The 24,469-nt window shown below is 43.1% G+C and overlaps 1 protein-coding gene across 1 annotated transcript in view; it reads right to left on the bottom strand.

Moving 5' to 3' along the window:
* The window catches only part of DNAH3 (dynein axonemal heavy chain 3), a 107,543-nt gene that overhangs the window by 7,123 nt on the left and 75,951 nt on the right, over positions 1-24,469 (bottom strand). Inside the window, exons 45-56 of the mRNA XM_073362223.2 lie at positions 15,175-15,298; positions 14,899-15,055; positions 13,554-13,697; positions 12,268-12,934; positions 12,015-12,180; positions 10,365-10,581; positions 8,691-8,873; positions 6,470-6,668; positions 3,517-5,658; positions 2,464-2,689; positions 1,910-2,154; positions 154-270 (exon numbers count right to left, since the gene is read on the bottom strand). Of these exons, the coding sequence (XP_073218324.2) occupies positions 154-270; positions 1,910-2,154; positions 2,464-2,689; positions 3,517-5,658; positions 6,470-6,668; positions 8,691-8,873; positions 10,365-10,581; positions 12,015-12,180; positions 12,268-12,934; positions 13,554-13,697; positions 14,899-15,055; positions 15,175-15,298 (4,587 nt within the window). The remainder of the gene's footprint in view (positions 1-153; positions 271-1,909; positions 2,155-2,463; positions 2,690-3,516; positions 5,659-6,469; positions 6,669-8,690; positions 8,874-10,364; positions 10,582-12,014; positions 12,181-12,267; positions 12,935-13,553; positions 13,698-14,898; positions 15,056-15,174; positions 15,299-24,469) is intronic.

Raw genomic sequence — 24,469 nt, 5'->3', positions numbered from 1 at the left:
TGCCTGGGGATGGAGGGGGGCAAGAAAGAATAACTACGTGGAATCTATCCCATGTATCATGGACCGTCATTGTATTTATGATGTTATCATTCATCACCTGAAGTTATTTTTATCAAATACCCACCAGTACATTACAGAGTGCCACTTCTATACCTGTTAGATAGGTCAGAGCTTCAAATGGGATTTCTTCATACTCATTCAGAAACATCTGGATCTGTCGCATACTGATTCTAAGATCAGATTCATTGAATTCATATGGAATATTCCAACCTGTTCAATTAAAAAAAGACACCTGATTCAGCGGTATATTGTCCTGATAACTGTGCTTAGAAAGTAATGACATTGGTATGAAGTTGTTATTACAGAGTAACAGCCTCCTGCCACTAGATCACCACTCAGTGAAGTTTAGGCATTTGCCTGAGTGTTTACTACCCAACTTGGAGATAGCTATCCTTAACAATATTCTATCCCAGTGCAACATTATATACTTACTTACTGCATTCCAAATAATTAAAGATGTGCCTATAGGTCCTGACATTTTGACACTGCTCACAACTGAAAAGCTGTATTCTAATAGATGTAGGAAACAACTGTACAGTGCTTTAGCTGATCTGAAATCAGTTAGATAGCAAGACCATAGGAATTCTGACTGATTTCAGTGTTTTAACCTTTGTGACTGACTGAACTTAGACTGTTTATCAATAAACAAATAGCCTCCTTCTACCAATCTAACTGCTGTGCATTTAAATAGGTACAGTGGTTGCTACTAAAAAGATAATGTTTAACAAGAATTACTACTTATCACATAGTGGTATCAAAGATATGGAAGTTATTTTATATCCTAAGTACAGGGAAATGGTAACATGTAAGGTTAACTCTTGGCAGATGTTGTCTTTTTAATGGTGATCATTGTGTCATGTATTTTGAATAATTCTGATCTGAATAAAACATAGTCCATATGTTACTATATATCAAACCAAACATGCAAAACTGTACCCGCTTAGTCATCTAGGATAGGTATCTTTCTCTGACAGAAAAGTCAAATATTTGTCTTTTATCATCAGCTGCATGATAAGGTAGGTGAGTAGATTGTATGTATAGAATGATTAATTTTTATGACAAGTTAGCAATGCTGTGTTAAGCATACAATGTGCATGCCAAGTTCAGACTTGGTGTAAATGGGCAGAACTCCATGTAAGTCAATGGAGTATATGACATCTGAGTTTGTCCCTAAATATTTTTAAAACAACTTTTAATTCCACACAGTATTTGCTGGTCATGTAGGACTTATTCACAAAAAAATGAAAAACAAATCAAATTCTTATGTATGTTATGTGCTTGGGAATTTTCTTTGTATGGCCAATTAGCTGCAGCTAAATAAATTCAAATGCTACACTAAATGAACATGTGCACTAGTTTTGCTCGATAAAAAAAAATATGAGTAAAATTCAATTTCTATTAATAAAAAAGGTAAATAATTTAAAATGAAAACTTGAATAGGAGTTGTTTTTGACAAACAGATAAACAACTGTTTTATGCAGAAATGTAATAAAATAATAATTAATAACAACACAGCAATTTATGACAACATAAATACATTCTAGGTTTACTTTGCAAGCTCCCAGTGACTTCAATAGCAGTTTTGTCTCAATAAGAACCTCAGGAGTCAAACCTGTGTGTATTTATAAAGCCCAAAACCTCAAAATAGCTTTTCAATGTTGCTTCACTATATTCTGTGCAATGCTGACACACACAAAAATTCACAGCCATCATCAGATAACATGAGCACCCTCTTCTCACAATGCTGGAGGTAATGCTTCTGGCTGGCGTTCTGGAGGCAAGAGTGAAGTAACATATTGCAAAACTGCTAATGCTTTTTAGGAGATCTGCAAAATGATCCAAATCTTACCCAATGGGCCAAAATTTTTCCTTTCTTGAACCAGGGCATGGAAAAAGCAAAGTCCAAAAAGCAATTTTTGCCACATTTCTTGTTTTTGGCAACTGGTAAAGAATGCAGGATCAGACACTGGGTCATTGAGGTACGATCGTAGGAGATTTGCTCTAACCCCTTTAGGAGGTTCATTGGTCATTTTGATGCCATTCTGGAGAATACTGACAGGAAACTTTTCTGATGGATAACTGGTTAACCATAATCTGAACAGGGTAAAGACAGAAACATATTTGATTAAATATCCTCAGTCTTGAACTGCATCAGTTTTAAACTTTATTAATATGAGTCAGTTGCAATCTAAATATATTTTTAGAAACAGATGTGGATTAGATAAATTGAATATCTACATAGAAAAGATGGTGTCTCGATTTACATATTGCTATTTTCTCAATGATACTTAATTATTCCAATGTGATAATTATTCATGTAACCTTTTTATTCCGTTTTACTAGCAGTCCTAATTTATATTGGAAGTAATCCCACAGAAAATGGAAGAATATTAAAGCTTCTACCTGAATTTTTCATGGGTATTCTCAGGCACTATCATTTCTTCACAGATTTTCTCCAAAGCAGGCATCCAGCTGGTTGCAAGATGGCAGTTTTGTAACACTACCCAAGTTCCATCAATGATAGCCTGACATATCATTTTTGCTGCTATTGGACCCTGGCCCTGGCCAAGTGAAATAGTCTGAATGCTTGTACCTCCCATGCCAAGATCATCAGCAAACTTTAACAAACCTATTATAGAAAATACAATGCACACAAAATCTTTTAGCAAATAGATCCATGTTGCATATGTCATTTTTATAATGAGAAACACCATTAAAGGTACAAATGTTAATCTGCATTCTAATCAGGGCTGGCTCCAGCCTTTTTGCCGCCCCAAGCAGCAGAAGAAAAACCCCAACTTGCCGCCGAACACGGAGGCGGAGTGGTGGTGCGGCCGCCGAATTGCCACCGGCGACTGAAGAGTCACGTCCTCGCCGCCAAATTGCCGCCGAGCGTGAAACGCATTGTAACGGAGCGGATGCCGAATTCCCGCCGCCACCGCCGAGGGCAGATTGCTGCCCCAGAGCCTGATGTCCTGCCACCCCTTTATATTTGCAGCCCCAGGCACCTGCTTGGTTCGCTGATGCCTTGAGCCGGCCTTGATTCTAATAAATTAAAAAAAAAAGAAAGCTAAAAGTAGTTTCAGGTGGTATATGAGACTGAGTCTCCAGGCAGTTGCTGTTTTTTAGATGTAAATTACTCCCAATTTAAAGAGTGGTGTAAAAGGGCCTTAGCATAAATGAGACTCTGGCCTGAAATCTAAATCTTGTTAAACCCCTGAAGATCCAACAGAAATTTATTCATTTCATCACCATTATAATTTTCCCCCACAGTTTCTCCCCCTATTTTGGTATGTTTTTACAAGATAAAGGACGTGTGGAAGGGTAAGAATGTTTGAAATATGAAGCTACTACTACTACAATTAATTTATTGTACTATAAAAGGACTGTTTAAATGAAGGAGCCCACATTTTATCATGCAAAGATTTCAGTTTAAAATCTTTTTTTTAACCTCACCTGCCATAGGATCAGCACCTGGTGATAATACAAAAATCAAAGGTGCACAGCAATTGGAATCATTGTAACTTCCCACAAGGTCAAAAGTGGGTGGTTCTATATAGGTTCTTCCCATATTTTCTGTGATGAAATCCTGCATTGCTGGAATGATTTTATCAGGTCTTAAACACCTTAGAATGATCATACGATCTAGCCCTACTAAAGTCTTCCATACATCGGGAAATACCTCTTCCTGGGGCTTTGCAGAGTCATAAATCATTTTCCACTTTGAAACATTCTCCCTTACATGATCCATCAGTCCATGAAGGTTTTTTAGACTAGATGCACGTACTATCTCAGCCCATGATTTGTCAGTCAACCACTCTGGGGCTGGGTTGAGGTAAGGGTTATCAAGAGCAACACCCCCTGTCAATAGGAACCGCCAAACCTCATCATCTATTTTATCTTCTCCTTTCATTATTCCTATAGTCAGGAGGAGGGAGAATAGTAGTTTATCCTTCTCAAACAGTGAACGGCAGACATTATTGTAGATGCTTACTGTGAAATGTTCAATTATATTCTCAATTCTCTCCTTTAGATCATCACTCTTTTTGCTATTCGCAATGGATTGAATGTACAAGTTAATGAACCAAATTAATGAATACTGGTACATAGGTTCAATGTTTGCCAGATCAGAAATGCAGAAGAAGAGAGTTGCTGAATGAACAGCTACTGGTTTGTAACCCATTCGAGTAGCATCTATCTGCATTTCAGTTACAGAGGCAATTTCCTGCTTTTCTGAGATTTCTTCAGATAGCTCTTTGGATGAAGACAAAACCTTAATTGCTGTTTCATCTTCTAAGATGTTTCCTTCTGATTTGGAAAGAACCTCAAGGATTTTATCTTCTATCTCCTTCAGCTGTTTCTTATTGGCTGCACTTTCTATGATCAGTTTATTTTTCTTTTCTTCCAGCTCAGGCTTTTCCTTTGCAGCTACAATTCCAAGAAGTTGGTCCTGAAGACCTAGTGGTGTAATCATGAAGTTGAGTAGACAAACTTTCACAGCCACTTCAGGAAAATAATGAGGATTCCTTAAGCGAGTTGTCATATAAAACTTGAAGTCTCTTGAGTATTCAATTATATTTTCACCTAACCTCATGTATTCCACACCCTGTTGCTTGAATGTTAGCTTTAGCAATATAGGCTCTATGAAAGCATCTAGTTCTTCACCAATATTTTCAAGCAAGACTGGTGTTCCAAACTGGATAGCATTTTCCAGTGTCCTCACATAGTTCGTATCAGAGAGTTTCATAACTGAAAGCTTGTTAGCTTTCTCCATATTTTTTATCCACTTGTTGGCTTGCCTTTGAGGATCAATCATTAAAGCCCATCTTCTTGAGTTAGAAACAATTACACCATTATCAATCGAAAATGAATCAACTGGCAATCCAGCAATCTGCCAGGCACGGATTTTGACAGGATCCCCTAAAGTATTACTGAGACTAAAATCATTGGAGCATGGTATGTGCTTCTCCCTGCATAGAACCTGCCATTGCTTTTGGCATTCAAGGCGATAGTCTACGGTAAAGGCTCCCAAATAAGCCACTGTTCCTGAAGATAACAAAACATCACCAGTAAGATCTGTGTATCGGATTCCCAACAATCGTGCAGCTTCTGTCCACCTATCTTTCTCACCTCCAAGTCCACTAATCAGCTTTTCAGCCCTTACCAACTTTTGTGAACAGATTTCAATGTTGTTTTCTAATTCTTTCTTCCGGTTATTCATGGTTTCAAACTCATCATTCAAAGCTTGGAGACGGTCCATTACATCCTTAAGTTCTGCACGCTTTGTATTTAGCTTTTTCATTTGAATTTCAAGTAAACCTTCCGCCTCCTTAAGACGCTCACGTTTTGGAGCAACCACTTTAGCTACACGGTCATACACCTCCATGGCTCTAACCCATTTGCATAAGCCTTCACAGGCTGATGACACATTTTTTATGACAGCTGGCTGAAAATCTGGATGCTGAGTAAACCTCTCTCTGATCCTCTTCATTACAGCAGGAGGAATATTATCCTTGTCGTATGTCTTTAAGCTTTCAAGGAATTTCAGATCTCCTAGAAGCTTTCTAGAGATTCCCCAATAGTCTTCTATCATTTTACCTGTATTGCACATAAATCAAATCAGGCTTAAATCATAGGTATTCAAAATTAAAATACTTTAAACAAAGATATGAAAAAACTAATACTAATTATCTTTAGGTTTGTGCCATACAGCTGCAGTTAACAAATTTTAGAAAAATGCTTACATATAAAAATTCAAACAAGGACACAGCATCATTAATCTGTGTCGAACTGAAATTTAGTATGCATGTACATTAACAATACAATAATTTTAATTTTAATCTGCCAAAAGCAAAGGGGAGAGAGAAACAAATGGTTATAAACATTTTTTGTGGTTGACTTTTATTAAATACATCCTATTCTGAGGATTTCCTTCCTAATTTACATAATAAAAGCAACATTTATAACTATTAATTCCTAATTATTAAGGGATAAATTGTGGGTGCACTAGGTAGGCGAGAAGGTGGTAAAAGGCATCTCTTCCCCTCTTCCATCCAGTATATTTATGTGTGACCCAATACTAATCCTATTAATCCCCATGTGCAAAAGGCTGACTAGCATGGCTAGTGATGCTCCACAGGTCCACGGGGAGTGGTTATCTAGGAGTATGGCACAGTCTGGATTCTGACCTCCCCTACATGCTTGGTAGTGTTTGGCAGGTGGTGCTGGAGGGGAGCATGCAGGTGTAAGGTACAATAGTGCAGCATGCTGCACCAGAGCTCTCTGAGGCATCCCTCCTGCATCTGCAAATCTTAGCTCGGTGTGAATGTAAAGCAGAATAGGTGACCGTGTCTTAGCTTGGACACAGATGACACAAACAGTCCCTAAGCTTTCACAATGATATTATTACCGCTGCCACTTGGATCAGGTTTTCTCTCTGGTTTCATTCCTTTCATTACACAGATACTCTCCATAACGAGCTTGACAGGGCCTGGTGGATTCTGCATGGCTTTGACAAGCGAGATGTCTGAGGGGTTCAGGGTATCAAGAGCAGAGAGTGCAGCCTCTAGAGCTGGCATGGCCTCTGCAAGATCCCCTTCACACTCTTCCTGCAAATACATTGAAAGAATTCTTTAATCCTTTGAGTTGCACAGTCTGCTGTAAACTGACTGACATGAGCTGAGAGATGCGAATGTGGCATTAGTGAACCATTTGCAGTTATAATTAACTAGGAACAATGTACATAGCAGTACATTTCAAGCAGAGATAACTATTTTAATAATCTATCCTGACAGTTTAGTGTATTACTCTCTACACAGTCATTTTAACTGCATCTCACCACCATGTTCCTTTTTACAGTTGAAGGCCCAAGGGATATCTCCATTTCACCATTTAAACATCTTCAAAATACTTCTGCTGACTTGTTGCAGGTGCTGAGAAATGGGGGCGGGGCGGGGGGTAAGAGTAACAGATCCATGGGACTTCAGAAGAGTGCTGAGCAGTTCATTGCTTTTACCATGTGCATGTTACTATTGCAGCAGAATGCAGCATATAGCAATAACTTCAGAGATAATCCCAGGTACCAGCAGTTGTATATGTTTTGCGTTTCTGCAACAGTTGAGACAGTGCTGGAGATTCTCACAATCTCTCATGGAGGTCTTTGTGCCACCGACATCTGGTCATGGAGATATTCCCTTTGAGGATGTTTGCTCGTGGCCCATGACTGAGCCTCCTGGGTTACTATCACAATATAAATAATAATAATATTTTCATTCCCCATTAGTATGTATACAGGGTTCTGGATTAATGACTTGCAACTCCTGGCCTATATACAAGAACGTCACACACAAACCGCTGCAGGACAAACAGTTTCCAACAGCATGGTGGGATACTATGTTGGGACACCTCATCGACTAGTATCCAAGACTTAATCTTATCCTTGTAAAGCACACATCTCACTTTTCTCCTACATTCATTAGAGTGAATAGAACATTAGGCTTGCTGGGCAACACTGTAACAAGACCACATTTTTTGTGGGCCTGTCTGCTACACCAAGGGTATGTCTATACCGCAATTAAAAAGCCACGTCTGGCCCAAGCTGACTCGGGATTGTTGCGCTTGGGCTAAGAGACTGTTTAATTGCAGTGTAGATGTTCGTGCTCAGGCTGGAGCCTGGGCTCTATGATCCTGTGAGGTCAGAAAGTCCCAGAGTTCAGGTTGCAGCCCAATCCCAAATATCTACACCACAATTAAACTGCCTCATATTGCAAGCCATGTGAGCCTGAGTCAGTGGGCATGGGCCAGCTGCAGGTGTCTAATTGCAGTGTAGACATAGTGAAGAGACTAAGGGTGAAATTCTAGGGTCTGCAGAAGGCCCCAATGCTTTGGAGCTACTGCAGTCCCAGTGCATGGGAAATGGAGGTCTGAGAAGCTACTCCTGCATGCTGTAGAACTCAGGAACACTAGCACAGAGTGGGGAGTGGGGCTATGGATTGGCTGACAGAGTGACATGGCATAGTAATGTGTCCACAAACTACAAACATCATAAGACCATAAACCCCACATAAAGTGGTGGGCCTGGCATACCATAACCTGCTGCTCCAGCTTAGAGGCTATGGCTCCTGTCTGCAGATAGCAGCCTCAGAGTAACTGCACTATAAGCTCTGGGGAGGAGATTTCTTCCTCCCCCACAAACCTCTATATAAAACCTGTTTACTGGGGCTTATTCCACATAAATAACAATCCCAGAAAGATACCCCCTCCCCGCCCATGTAATTAGGTCCATCTCTTTCTTTACTCAGCTGCATAAGGGGACTAACTTTCTCTTTCAGGAAGATCTGAGATGCACCTTGCATTACGTGTGCAAGATGCACGTTGAAGTCAGGACTGGAAAAAGGAATTCTGGGAGCACTGTAGAATTATTATCTGGCCATCGCTAAATACAGCCAGAATAACATTTGTTAACATTATTAACATCTCAATCATTATCTCTTGTGTTTTTGTTTTTTTAATTGCATTGTTAGGAACTTGGGCCTCACCTGTAAAGTACTGTGCATCTATCTCCTCAACCCCCATTTACTTTGACTGGAGACAGATGCAGTATCTCACAGGGACAGGCCCTTGTAAATTACCTTAATAGCTTGGGAAACAGCTGCAGCATCATTCGCCTCCTTTTCATCTGCAGATACTAGCTCCTTCTTTGCATCTACTTCGATCGTTTCTTTTTCTATCTGGATCATCATTTTCTCTGTTTCTGCAGAGGTTTGAATTAGTTCAGGCTGAAGGGCAGTCAGCTCCTTCTGCATTTCTGCAACCTAGTGATGATATTCCGTGAGAGAAATCCTGGTAATTTGCATGTGTATTTCCTGTCTCAGTGTGATAGGTAGAAAATGGTAAAGATGTTACGACACATAGTGCAATTTAAAAAAGGACTCTCAGCATACAAATCACATTTTAAAAAGTAGCCTTCTTGCCTATTTTACTGAGATCTCCTCCTGTTAAAACTGAAGCAGATTTTTAAAATCTAATGTGTTTTTCATATTTGTAATATCTTTACTTTTTGCAATTCACTCAGCCTGGACACTGAAAATAAACTGATCAGTTTTGCTTTCCTTATAGTCAGCTAGTGGACCCCAATGCTCCCCTCCATTTACATGCATGGATGAGAATGAAATCCAGCATAAACCAGGCAAGGGATACAGAAGTTGGAATAGCAGCAGATTCTTGGGGTGCTCTCCTCCACTAGGGAAGTGCACAGAAGTAGGAAGCCCCTTTGTTTTGCCAGGGTCTGTTCCAGGAGCAGCAGGGAGAAGAGCTGGGAAGCTGTCGAGTTGGGGGCTTGGTGGATTTCCTAGTGCAAATCTCCTCAAAAGGTAATGCTCATTCATGCAACAGTAACTCCCTTCCTGCATCTTCTTCCCCTTTTGAAAGGAGGAATAGGCACAGGCATGCACAGCCAATGTCACGAAAGCTCTTGAAGAAACTATGCTGCCAAAGATTCTTCAACTGGGGCTCTGAGAAAACTATAATGTTTAGGGTTACCATATTTGAACATTCAAAAAAGAGGGCGCTCCATGGGGGGGAGGGTATTTGCTCGCGCCCCTCCTGCCCCGGCCCAACTCTACCCCTTCCCCAAAGTCCCCACTCCAATTCCGCCCCCTCCCTGCCCCGTTGGACCCCTTCCCCAAATCCCTGCCCTGGCCCCGCCTCCTCCCCTGGGTGCACCGTGTTCCCCCCCTCTCCTCTCCCTCCCAGCCACGCGAAACAGCTGTTTTGCAGCGCAAGCATTGGGAGCTAGGGGGAAAAAGCGGGCACTCTCTTGAGTGATCAACATTCACTTTCTTTCTCGAATGATCAACATTCACTCTCTTTCTTGAATGATCAACTCTTCTTTGGGGAAAAATAATAATGGCAAAATCCTGGATGTTTTTAGATGTTTAAAAATTCCTCCTGGACAGCGATTTAAGAACCAAAAAGCCGGACATGTCTGGGAAAATACGGACGTATGGTAACCCTAATAATGTTACTTGAACTTAACCAAACATGTTAGAAAAACTTTGCTAAGTAGCATTGACTCCATTCAATCTTACATTAGGAGATCTACTCTGAAGTTACATGCCACAGTTTCTTAAAATAGCTAAGCAAGAATCTCAGATTTGCTGGTGGCTTTTAAGAAGAAAATTATAAACACAACAGTGAACAGAGAATTAAGCTTGCAACTCTTATTAGCGTTAGCAGAAGCTATGTGCTAAATTAACCATATGTCATGTTAAAAAGTATTCTTCAAGTTTTCAGTCTAAACTTACTTGTGAAGATGCAAATTCAAGTTTTTGCAGACCCACAAGATAACGATTTCTCATCATGTCAACTTCTTGCCTCTTGCTATTTAGTAGAGCCTTAAAGGTGAGAATCAGTTCCAGATAAGATGTTGGTGTTACATAGTTGTGTCTTCGCAGTGTGCTGTAATAGCTGACAGAGAGATCTCTCACACTTTCTTGGAAATATTTGCACATTGACACAACCCTATGGAAAATCTTACATGTTAATATGAATGAAAATGTCTCTTTATATTAATCCTGGCAATTTTGTGTCCTACCAACTGTTTGTTTATTTCTATTAGCATCTAAAACAATGGAGTCAAAGTCTGCTCTTGGTTACTCCAATGTAAATCCAAAATAACTACACAGAAGTCAATGAAATTATATTGGTGTTACTGAGAGCAAAATTTAGCACATTATTTAAAATATACGGAGCTAAATTCTCTTCTCAGAGAGGATTTTCAGAGGTACTGAATATACGTAGTTCACACTAAAGTCAAAGGGAGCTTCAGGTATTGAGCACCAATAAAAATTGGGCCATAAACCCACACAGACCCAAACTGACTATTGTCCTAGGGTGGCTCCCAACTGGGGTACCCACCAGCATCAGGCAGTGGCATCATTGATGTGCTTGCCTCAGTTTCCCCTTCAGTAGTTCCCAGAAATAGTCTAAACAGTCTTTCTGAATATAAATAGCACTTGCAGGGTTAATTTGTTACCAAATAAACCCCTGTGTGTATAAACCATAACAAACCGAGTCCCCAACAGTCTATCAGCGTCCCACCTCATCTCAGTGTCTCCCATCATGCTTACTGCTCAGGTATTGCTCTGGCATCTCTAAGCACATATCACCCCAGCCCTCAGCCCTGTCTGGCCCCAGCTCTCTGGCTCAACAATGTCTGCTGGCTTCCAGGCAATTCCTCCCTCTGCAGATTTTCTAATTTTCCCAGGGGTGCTCGACCCCTGCTTGCCCCAGGCCCCACGCCCACTCCACCCTTTCCCCCAAGCCCCACCACTGTCTCTTCCCACCCTCGTCCCAACCCCGCCCTGCCTCTTCCCACCCTGTTCTTCCCCCTCCCGCAAGCACAGCCTGCCCTCGCTCCGCCCCTCCCCCCAGCTCCTCCTGCATGCCACTGAACAGCTGATCTGCAGTGGGCAGGAGGCACTGGGAGGGAGCGGGGCCCGCTGGCGGGCAGGAGGTACTGGGAGAGGAGTGGGAGGAGCTGATCGGCAGGGCTACGGGTGGGTGCTGAGCACCCACTATTTTTTTCCCATGGGTGCTCCAGCCCTGGGACCCCTCAGGCAGCTCTCACCTGCCCTTTTCCTGACTGAATCCATCTGCACTCTAAGGCAGTTCTGACTCACTAGGTCTATCTCTCCTTGGCTCTTGAGCCCAGGTGTCCCCTTTTAAGCCCCATCTAGGGGTGAACTGACCAGTCTTACAGGGCCAATGTCACCCTGTGAAAACATCAATGGAGTTGCACTCTTGTAACTAAGGGTATGTTGACACTTTGAGCTGAAGCTGATAACCACATCTTCAGCTGAAGTATCACACAGCTGTGATGTTATCCTAATACGATGCTTCAGCTGGAGATGTGGTTATCAGCTTCAGAACTCTCTTGACAAATAAACACATACGCTTTTCGAATTTCATCTTCGAGTTCTACATCCTCCAAAAACTTGTTTGCAACCATTTCCAAAGCATCAGTGGGCCAGGTCTGGAACCAGTCAATGGTGCAGCAGTTTATCAATGAAGGGAACATTCGTAGTCGATTCCGGAATGCATCTCCAATTGGACTCATTGCTGGAAAGAATTCATATTGTTCTTAAATCCACCAACAGTTAAGAGGCAGAAAGATTTACAATAAGACATTGTGTGTTATATACAGACCTAAGACAATGTGTAAATTTTTCTTCACTCTTTCAATAAAGAAGTTGTACATAGCAAGTGGAGTAGCCTCAATTTTCCTGCCTTCCGTCCTCGCTGCAGCCTGCATTTTCTCAACAATGTCAGCCTTCTCATCCGCTGCGAAGATATTAGGCACATCACCTGTATTTAAAAGCATGTTAACATCCTCCACAAATGATTCGTCCTTTATTTGATTGTCACAGAACAAAAAAGACACATTTTTGTTACTGACGCCAGTCTGCATCATGATTCGTTTCACATCCTCCTTCCATTCGTTGTTGCCATAGGACTTTGTGATTTCAATCTGAGAAAGCTCAAAAGCATTCATGAAGGTGGCCAGCTTGGTAGCACTTTGCCGCCCACTCCCACCAATTCCCACCAAAAGCAAATGACCATTGTCCTGTTTCAGTACTCTGCATATCCTTGAGATATGCTCAATGGCAAACTTAAACATGACCAAGGACATTGGTGCCTTGCTGATAGTGTTGTACTCGTCAAGGTAATATTCCATCACGGTTGTCAGTTGCTTTAAGTCTGTGATTTCATCATAGGTTTTTACATCACTGTCTGGTTTAAAGTAGTCTCCAAAGAAGAGGCTGCGGATATTATTATCGGTGATCTTGCCAGTAGGCGACAGATGACTCAGTACCTATGCAAAAGACAAGATTCAGCTGATAATTCAGATTCTGTTTTTTCTCTAAAGAAATACTCATCCATATCCACATAGTAGTAGGTCCTACTGCTGTGGAAATGCTATCTTCCAGCTGTTCCAATGTATTATTTTAGACCAAAAAAACCAAAACAATGTATGCTGAAATGGTGTTTTTCAGATATGCATACCTCAAAATATGGGTATTCTGATTTCACTGTCTAGTATATGGCCAAGTTTCCAAAAAGCCTAATAATACACCCACAGCATGTATGGAACCTTCCAAATACGCATAAATCAAATAAAAGCATGGCTAACTACCTCAGCCCCAATCCTGCCAGTTACTCATTCCAAGTGACCTCCTGCCCCTGGAGAGAGCCCCACTGAAGTCAGGAGTCCACCTGCAAAGAGTAATTTGCAGGATGAGACCCCTAACTTGCATTTGCAAATGCACAATATACAAATAGATGCACCCGCAAATATTGTGGGTGCACCAATGGAGATGGTTCAAATTTTTTTCTAATATTGCTACAGTATATCTGAAATGTTGAATTGGTTTTGTAAATCTGTCAGTCCCATCTACCTGTCCAAACCATTCTCAGTGTATAAGCCAGCGTACCTTATCAACGCTCTGCTTGAAGTTATTTGATGTTGTTTCTTTTACCATATTAAAGAACATCTCCCTGTCGTCACTGTCAATTAAGCGGTCATAGAAAACTCGATAAACTTCATGGATCCAAAGTCTGATCAGCTTATCCCCATCCTGTAAAAGCAGATATAAATGAACAGATCAATATTTAAAGGGCAGGACTTGTTTCATAACAAAGGAGTCAGATCTCCATTTGAGGCCTGATCCACCTCTCACTGAAGTCAATGGGAATCTTTGAGTTGTGAGAGTGCAAGCAAATGGGTCAGCTGGCTTCCTCAATACATAATGACTGTGTCATATCTTTCCTGCCAATACAGTCTTGACCTCTGCTCATAAAGCACTTAACTATTGTTACATCAAGGGTGTTTATCTTTGGGGCACTTTATGATGATTTTTCATATTCTAGAATAATATCAGTGGCAATGAACAAAGGACATGTGACTCATGACATGGGTGCTTAGGAGCAATCCTTCCATATAGCGATAAACAATGGGGGTGAAATCCAGGTCCCACTGAAGGCAGCTTCATCCTGAGTACACTCTCATCTCAAGGAATAAGGATTAACATGCATAACTCCCACCCCTGTAATAACATTAACAAAGGTCCCCATCCCTTAAACACCCCTCCTGCCCCAATAGGCTTGCCCCTTGCATGCCCACTATATCAAAGCTGGCACAGAGATCCTCAGAGGACAGCCTGCAGCTGCCTTCCTCATTTTCTGCACCAGAAGAATTCTCCCCTGGATAAATCAAGGGTTTTTATGGCCACTTTATGCCACTCCAGCCCTTTTATCCAGTGTAAAAGGATGACAATGTTCCCCAACTTGCTTAATAGCTTTGTTTGGCTTTTTTATATTACATAGAAACTTCCATCATCAGTTAATAGCAAGATACATTTTTGGGGGCCAAGCCATTCAACCCCTTTGTGGCATCGGTTCCCTCATCTGTAAAATGGGAATAATAATCCTTTTCTCCCTTCTCCTTTTGTCTTGTCTATTTAGGTAGCAAGTTCAGGGGCAGGAACTGTCTCCTACTATGAATATTACAGGGCCTAACACCTCAGGGCCCTGATCTAGCAGTTACTGTAATACAAGCAAATAAATAAATAATAATAATAATAACAATATCTGAATATGTTTTTCTTCATCAAGAGGGAGGAGGAAAATGCATAGCAAAATATTCAGGCCCAATCCTGCTCTCAGTTAAATGCATGCAAACCCATTAAAATTACAGTGCATGTTAGTGAAGAGAATTTAGCTTTAATACTTTATTTTTTTAACTATCGTTTTTATGAACACAGTTAAACAGCAGCCTACTTGTAAATGGGTGTGTGGACACAGCAGCACTCCTCTAACAACACGGGAGAAATCACGAAGATTAAAGACGTAATGGGATTTTGAAGGCGTTGGAAGAAAATTCTCGACAGCCATTTTATAAATAGTCATTGTAGCTTGGATCATCATCTTGCCAAGCCTTAAAAAATAAATAAATAAAAAGAAGAGAAAGGTGAATTTAATTGTGAGGCACGCAAATGAAAGATTTGAGACAATATGTTCTCTGTAAAATAGTCTCGGGAAACATATCACCATTACCTTGTAAATACAGCTTCAAATCCTTTGCTGAAATGCCAGTCAACAATTGAAGAGAAAATCTTGGTTAAAATGTCATCATCAAAAGCGTTGATGGAAATAATATTCAAGTGTCGTGTGAAACGCCCTGTAATACACAGTGAATGACACAGTCATGTCCAGCACTGCACAACACTCTTTCCACCTTAAACCTATCATTTGTCTAGCAGTGACCATCTTATTAGCAATACAATCAAGCTGTACAATTTGGATCTGGATCTGGTTCCAGGGTTTTCTTTCAGGCACATTTCTACACCTTAATAAAATGACACTATCACTAGATGAGACTGATATGAGATTATAAACTGGGTTATATTTTGCTTCAGTACTGTGCATAGCTCTTAAAAGAATGTCAGTGTTTAACATGAAGGGCCTGCTTCTCATTTAAACTAAGGCTGCTTTTATACTGCTGTCAATCTGGGCTCAGATCGGACTGCATGTAGCAGCACAGCGTACTGATACATCTCTCAAGCAGCGATATTGATCTCCTGAATCAAAGCTTTCATAAAAACAAAACAATACGAAAAAGTAATGCCTTACCTACACTTAAAAGTTTTGCTGCTTTTAAGTATACCAGTACAATGAATGCAGGCCCATCCACCCCAGTGTAGACGCAGTTATATCTGTATAGAAGTGCTTATATTAGTACAACTTATTCCGGTTCTGCAAAGTGAAATAAACTGTAGCAGCATAGAGTACCTTATACCAGTATAACTGCGTTTTCACTAGGGCTTTCAGCAGCGTACTAAAGTCAACAAAAAATTACACTCCTACTGGTGAAACTTTTCACGTGTAGACCAGTCCTCAAACTCTCAGGCCTTGTCTTCTCTAAGAAAAAGGCTGTGACAATCAGGATCCAGACACCACAAGGGGAGACCAAAAGGCTTAAACCCACCAAATGAGATACGTATACAGACCATGGTTATCATAGGTGCTGACTCCGTGGGTGCTCCAGCCCTGGAGCACCCACGGAGAAAAATTAGTGGGTGCTCAGCACACACCAGCAGCAAAGCTCCACCCTCTCTCCCTTGCCCCCCAGTATCTCTCCCCCACTGGTGGCCCCGCTGATCACTCCTCCCCTTCCCTCCCAGTGCCTCCTGCCTGACACAAACAGCTGTTTCGCGGTGTGCAGGTCGGCTCCGGGAGGGAGTGGGAGGAACAGGGATGGGGCACACTCGGGGGAGGGGACAGAAAGAGGCGGGGAAGAGGCAGGGCAGGGACTTGGGGAAGGGGTAGAGTGGGGGCGGGGCCTGGGGCGGATGGGGGCGGCGGGAATCGAGCACCCACCAGGTAGAGGGGAAGTTAGCACCTATGATGGTTATGAATTTATGAATTTATGTAACTGTGCTCATAAACTGTGGTGCAATTTCAGCTCTATCTCCCAGTAGGGCAGGGAGCAGTCAGGCAGGTAGAGACACCTCCCGAACCGGTTGTTTACACAAAACTGGCTTCAAGTAACTCCATTGTCCAGTCCAGGAAAAGAAAATGGTGGACTGTTGGGGTTAATGGAAGGATATGGATGCAACTCTACATAAAAAAGAACATTCCGGCTCCAAACATCAAGTCAGGAAGGCGTATCCCCATTCCGAATTACCATGACTCACCATGGACTGAGGGGGGGGGAGGAAAAAGCCCTTTTCAAAGCAGGCTTGGAACTGAGGGATTTCCTCCCACCTATGGCTAGGGGGTACATTGTTTTAAGGCATTGTTGGGGGAGGGATAGCTCAGTGGCTTGAGCATTGGCTTGCTAAACCCAGGGTTGTGAGTTCAATCCTTGAGGGGGGCCATTTAGGGATCTGGGGCAAAAATTGGGGATTGGTCCTGCTTTGAGCAAGGGGTTGGACTAGATGACCTCCTGAGGTCCCTTCCAATCCTGATATTCTATGATTCTATACCTTGGGGGAGCACCCTGTAAACGCCATGTTCCTCTATGAATAGGTGACTCTTATTAAAAAAGGAATTTTATCTAACAGGAAAGTGCAAAGCCAGAGGCTGTGTCTCTGTTTGGTTTCTGTGTCACTCGTATATGTTTCCTTTCCCCTTACTATTCCATCTTGGAATCTGCAGTTTTTCTATTAAATACACTTTTTGTATATTTTAATCCCAAACAGCTCTCTGGTGTACAAACTCTGTGGAGTGTGTATGCCAAAGTGAGTTGATAACTTGAGGTGGGGGGGAGGGCTAATTTCATGCCTTGAAGTTCAGAGTTGAGGAACCAGAGGGGAACGGTCAGAGTGTCTGCTAATTAAGAACTCAGGGAGGACGTATCTGGGGAGACTCAGGACTTGGAAGGGAAGATGTCACCCGTAAAGAGTAACTGGGTTGGTCAGAGCCGGGATGAGACCTTGTGCTTGTGGGATCTGAACCATAGCCGCACAGAACCAAGACCAGGCAAGGTTACAGGGAAGATGGTGACAGAACCCCTTGCTGGTCTGGGTGGACCCCAAAACATCACAAAGGCATGTTCTTACCTCATGGTAACTAAGGGTATATGTAGCCAAACAGCCAGCCCCCTCCCCCTCAGACCAGCATTGCTGGAAACACAGGAGGAAGCAGGAACAGGGCACTTAACATATATTCCAGCACAGCCTTTGAAGCTGTGAAAGCACAGGTGTGCTGCTACAATGTGCCTCTGGGAGCAGATACAAGGATTAAGCTCACAGCAGGCAGAGGCCCTGTGACAGACATGGCTCTTAGCCCCAACTAAATAGCGTGATGCACACACACCAACATCCTAGGTGGGAAAATATTTACCCTGATAAAAGAAATGCCCAGTAGTCGAAACTTATTGTTTCTCTCCTTTGCAAGTGTAAACTACTCTTGCGAAAGCTGGCGTCACCCAGACAGACCAGCCTCAATTTGGCATAAGAAAGGAGAAAGAGAATAAAGGAGTACAGAGGTATAAGTAGGGGACCTACAGCACCATGATTTTTGAGTGCTTTTCACTATCTATCTGCTGGTCAGATAAGTGACAGCCTCCCAAGGCTTCTGCAGCTAAGAGGGTCCCTACGCCTTGTCCCTTATTCGTCTTTCCGCGGAATTGAGTGACCGATCCTGGCTTGGCACCGCTGGAATCGAGAGATGCAAGGAGGGTAAGAAGCACCCACACCTGATCTCCTATCTTTAGTGTACACATATTTTGAAATAGAGCTCTATATTTTGTTTTCTTTCTTTGGGATTGTGGCTTCAGTTTTGTAACTTGTTTGTGTGTGTAACATCTCTACATTTAAATAAGTAGGCACTAGCAATTTTGTAACCACATGATTAGAATCTAGCTTAATAAATTTTGGTAACCATTTATGCATAAGCCTGACTTGTTTTCTCTGGTTTACTGTAAAGCAGCCAACACAATTAAAGAACCTCAGCTGTTTTGGCTCTAAAGCCTGGCCATTAGGTGAGAGTACTAAGAGCCTAGCGTTGAGTTGTGCCGCCTCCACGGGGCAAACTCTTGGGGCACCTGTCAGTCAATCCTGGCTGCCCGCTGCGAAGGAGCTCTGAGCTCTAGCAGTTAAAGTCACGGGTGTGGAGAGGCTCTTAGTGCTGCCATTGGGGCACCTGTCAGTCAGTATTGACTGCCCGCTGCGAAGGAGCTCTGAGCTCTAGCAGTTAAAGTCACGGGTGGTTAGGACCTTGGGGCATCCGTCAGCCTAGCCCGGGCTGCCCGCCGCGAAGGGACAGTGCGTCCTAGCGGTTAAAGTCATGGATGGTATAAACGGGCATAGCTGGCACCTCACCAAACATCCTTGGCCGTCGGCTAACAGAAATTGGCGTCACGAACAGGATTGTGATATAGGCTGCACTACAGTAACACAATGAAACCAGTCATGATAAACACCACAGAATTCCCTGAGCTAGAGAAAAGTTTGACCCAAGAAGGATGGGGAAATCCCCTGTGGAGCAAAGAACTGCTGGAGAAATATTGGGGAAAACCAGCAGAGATCTGGCAGCATTTCTGTAACTGGAGAACTGCCTGCAAGATGAAGAAAGGGAAAGGAAAAGGTGCTTGTATATGGCTGCTTACTAACATTTGGCAAGCTGCCTGTAAGGATTATCATAGTCTGTCAATAGAATTTAATAGGCTGCAACAGGAAAGGGACACACTGCGCCAGGAATGCCAGAATTTAGATACCAGAGTAAGAACACTGAATAGGGATATGGAACATCTTCAGAAAAGATTACTTCCCTTAATTGAGAAAGAAGGGATAGAACGAAGGGAAAAGCTGGAGACTAAAACACGCAGTATCAACCGGGCTAAAGTTGAGACTGCTCTCTGGCTAGACCCTGAGGAATGGGATGGAGACATTTGGGATTCAGCAGATGAGTCCCCCTCCTCTGAGGAGGAAGGTCCCTCTGTAAAATTAAGACCAGCTATCACACATCACAAATCAGAAGAACATGAGGAAAATTTGAGTGGGGCAGAGCTGGATGAAGAAGGGGATGACAATTATCCATCCACCTCTTCAAAAACAAAGAAGGGAGGTAAAAAGGGAAAAGGGAGTAAAGCTCCAACACACTTTACCAAAATTACCACCCGCCAATATACTCCCATGGAGTTAAAAACAATCCAGGGAGATTTTGCTAAAAAGCCTGAGGAAGGTATAATAGAGTGGCTGGTCCGCCTCTGGGACACTGGGGGTGGATATATACGCCTGACAGCCCAAGAAACTGAGCGCCTTAACTTAGGTGCAGGAATATTCCTGGAACACTCAGAGGGGAACACCCCTAAAACACTTTGGTCTCTGGCTTGTCAATGGGCAAGAGGAATTTACCCAGCAGACCGAGATGAACCCACAGTAATGCACTGGACCAACATAGATGAGGTAAAAACAGCTCTATTATCTGTGGCTGTCATTAGCATGCTTGGCCAAAACCCTCAAGAGTTAGCCTATGAAAGCCCATGGGAGGATCAGGTAGATGTAGATGATCTCAGACCCCTGCTTAAGGGAGTTCCGAGTAACCACAGGGCTATGGCACTGTCCCTTAGATCAGAAGCTGCAGCACATAACAGTATCTTTCGGGCACTGCTAAACCTTCTGGTGTCATACTTTAGAGAATTCGGAGACATCAGAGCACTGACAGGCAAAGCTAAGATGCGTTCCCTTCAGGGAAACAAGGGGGCACCATCTAAAGGACATAAAAACAAGCGAGAGCCAACCCAGGAGGAAAAGGAGCTTAGAGCCAAGTTGTGGAGACAATGTCTGGCTTTAGGTTATCCCAGAGATGTGATAAATGGACTGCCCACAGAGCGGCTAAAATTATTCACCACCTTTAAAAGAGCTGACTGGGAGACAACTAATGCTACTCCCAGTGCACCTCTGCAGCTCTCTCCTCTTTCCCCACCTGCAGACACCCGGTATACTCCATTGCTGCAGCAACTACAAGAGTTACCAGAGCAGGGAAACTAGCTTGCGGGGGTCAATCTCCTCTCCTAATAAACCAGCTTAAATCCAAAGAGGAGAAAACAACAGCAAAAGACCCCCGGATACATGTAACTGTAAATGACAAACACATTATTCCTTTCTTAATGGACACAGGGGCTCAAAGGTCCATGATTAAGCGAGAAAGTTTTCAGGGCTCGCCACCTACTGGCGGAAAACAGGTACTTGTTACAGGGGTAAATGGCAGTACCATAACTTACCCATTAGTTAAGATAAAACTGGATATCCCCTTGCAACCCCACCATCAGCCCCGAAAATATGAGGTGATTTTGGGCAATGCCAACATACTGGGCATGGACGTTTTAAGAGGAAAGAAGGGAAGGATTAATGGGGAAAGATGGGCTTTTGGAGTCAGTTCTGTTCCTCATGCCACCCACCTGGAAGAGGAAAGCCCTCCCCACTATTCTGTAAACTTACTTAGCAGCGCGCCTGCTCTCCCGCCCTCAACAGTAACAAACACAAAGCAGTATAATGCCCCAGCTGAGGCCATAAGCCCTGTTACTGACCTGATCAAAGATTTGGAACAGCGAGGAATTTTAATTCGTACCCACTCTCGCTTTAATTCTCCTGTGTGGCCCATCAAGAAACCAAATGGCAAATGGAGACTCACTATAGACTATAGGAAGTTAAACAGTAACACTGGACCATTAACTGCAGCAGTCCCTAGCATAACAGATATTGTAAACACCATACAAACCTGGGATAAACCCTGGCTAGCAGTATTAGATGTAAAGGACATGTTCTTCATGGTCCCTTTGCAACCAGCTGACCAGGAAAGATTTGCTTTTACTTGGAAAGGTGTACAATACACTTTTACCCGAATGCCACAAGGGTTTAAACACTCACCCACTATTTGCCATGGGGCACTGGCAAAGGTCCTAGATGACCTTATCCTGCCACCCAATGTACAAACTGTGCAATACATTGATGACATCTTAATAGGTGGGAAAACCTCAGAAGAGGTACAGGAGGCTATGAATCAAATCAAAGGAGCACTAGAAGCCCTTAATTTAGAGTTACCAGCTGAGAAATGCCAAGGTCCCTCCCAAGAGATAAAATTCTTAGGTACTGTATGGATGGGGAGGTAGGAGGTCTGTGCCTAATGACACTGTGCAAGAGCTAAATCAGGCACCCTCCCCTGAAAGTAAAGATCAATTGAGACAGATTTTGGGAACCCTCGGGTTTTGGAGAAAACATGTACCTGGCTTTGCCATTATAGCCAGACCATTGTACAATTTGTTAAAGAAAAGTGCTGCCTGGGAATGGGCTCCTGCCCATGAGGAAGCTCTCAGGCAACTGGTAGGGGAGATACACACCTATCAGGCTCTGGGTCCCATACATCCTGAAGCCCCATTCCATTTGTACCTAACTGTGGGAGCCACTGGAATGTCTTATGCTCTCTGGCAAGAAAGTGACACTGCTCCCAGACGACCAATTCAGTTTGGTTCCAAGTCATGGCAAGGGTCACAGGCTAACTACACGCCTTATGAGAAGGTGCTTCTGGCAGCTTACACAGCCTTGAGAGAAACTGAGGAATTAACTCAGGATAAGGACATCACAATTCACACTCCTCTTCCAATCATTAAACCTATATTGGAAGGGAAAGAGTTACCACCTGGTGTAGCACAAAAGATGACTATCCAAAGATGGGCACTTTACATACACCACAGGGTAGGGAGTGCAGACACTGCACAAAACCCCACTATGATTCAGGAATCCCTATGGAAAGTAGGAATGCCTGATGAATACCGCCTGCCTCCACAGCAGTCTCCCATTAAGGATGCTGCCCCATTTGATCCTTCTAAGCCTGAGGGAGTATGGTTCACTGATGGCAGTGCCAGGCTGGTCAAAGGAAAATGGAAGGGAAAAGCTGCAGCAGTGCCTGCAGACACCTCTGCAGCACCCCTAACTGCTGAAATTGATGGGTCAGCACAACTTGCAGAATTGGCTGCAATTAAACTGGCCTGTGAAGCAGGAGCCACCGCAGTATATACGGACTCCTATGCGGTATGGGCAGGTGCCACTCAGTGGATCACTAACTGGAAAAATAACCACTGGGAAATAGGAGGTAAACCAGTCTGGGGACTGGAATACTGGAAGTGGTTATATCAGCATGCCCTGCAACAACCCCTGTCTATAGGACATGTCTCAGCTCATCAGAGGAATAATACCCCAGCTGCACAGTTAAACAATTTAGCTGATGCAGCTGCCCAGCTCTTTACCACACAAGTAGAATGGGAACGCTTATATTCATGGTTACATGATAATTTAGGACACACAGGAAGTGATGAGTTAGTGCGGCAAGCACATATCAGGGGGTGGCCTATCACCCACAGACAGGCTAGAGACCTGGTACAAGCCTGCGCTATTTGTGCTGAGACTAGAAAACATATAGCAGAAGGACAAAGGTTTGCCAGGCTAAGAGATGGAAAAACACTATGGGCAACCTGGCAGGTCGACTATGTCGGACCACTGCCCACTACAAGGCAGAGGTGGAAATACATCTTGACTGGGGTAGAAATTGTTTCAGGGATTGGTTTTGCATATCCAACCCGATTGGCAACAGGGTTGTCCACAGTTATGGGACTAAACCGCTTAACAGCAATTGTCCCAATGCCTCAAGAAATCCAATCAGATAATGGTTCGCATTTTAAGAATAAACTTGTAAGGGAATGGATCCTTAACCATGGAGTCCAATGGACCTTCCACCTTCCATATCGACCTCAATCTAATGGCATGGTCGAGCGCTGGAATGGGTTTCTAAAGAATCACTTGAAGCCTACTGATGGCACATGGGGAGACAGACTGGACGAAGTGGTGCAGAGATTAAACAACAGACAGACTCCTACAGGAAGTCCAATCAGCAGGGGATTCTTCCCTACAGGGAAAGCTATCTCCCCTGCCAGAACACCACTGCACAGTTCCAAGTATGCTCCCGGAGATACTGTTGTGATTAAACACCCAGCCCTGGGAACCTTTACCTGCATTTTGCACGCCTATAAAGAGAAAGGTGTATGGAGTGCCTTAAATGCTGATAAAAGGCTAATAACCATTACAGAGGCTTGGATCGCATCCAAGACCGGCTGACCATGTGATTTATTGCAGGAATGGTCCCATGGTTCCGAGCAACCTGCCAGCTAAACTGTCAGCAAAATGGATCATGCAGCAGACCTGTTTGATCACTAGAGACTACTATGGACTGTTGATATATTTGCCATTACTTATAATAGCAGGTGTAATTTTTGCTTTTGGTTTTAAAATAAGTTTTTTTAGCTACAACACGACCCACCAGAGATATGTTCCTGCAAGCCCTCATGATCCTTCTGTTGGCTCCAGTCACCTTGGCAATACCAGAACATCCTCTTCGGGGAGCAATCCAAACCATCGCCTCAGCTGCTGGTGCTACAAATTGCTGGATGTGCACCTTGCTAGATTCAACCAATGGACTGGGAATTGAATTTGTACCACTACATGCAGTGGCTGAGAATGGACAAACCTCATGGATGCAATGGTTAGCTCAACACTTGGGATTCTCCCTCTCCCCGTTTTTACATTCGGTTGTGAATACTGTTTTAACCATTTTAATTATTGTAATTGTTTTTTGTGTAACTTTATGTATTATGAAGCGTTTGATTCACACTGCTCTTTCCTCCACGCAAATCAGATACCTAGAGCTAAAAAGGGATCCTAACCAATTCCGCGAACCCTCATCCTCTAATTTGGTTGTTGGGTATTTCTAGATTTCCTCAAGGAGGGCAAGAGGTGCTGGCATCACCGCCACCTTGCAATCTGGGATGTAGTGTGGTGCATCAGGGGGTGGA

This window comes from Lepidochelys kempii, chromosome 10 (genome assembly GCF_965140285.1).
Source record: "Lepidochelys kempii isolate rLepKem1 chromosome 10, rLepKem1.hap1, whole genome shotgun sequence".
In the NCBI taxonomy this organism is placed as follows: Eukaryota; Metazoa; Chordata; order Testudines; family Cheloniidae; genus Lepidochelys; species Lepidochelys kempii.
Note: the sequence above shows the minus strand (reverse complement) of the source record. Positions and strands in the feature narration are given on the sequence as shown.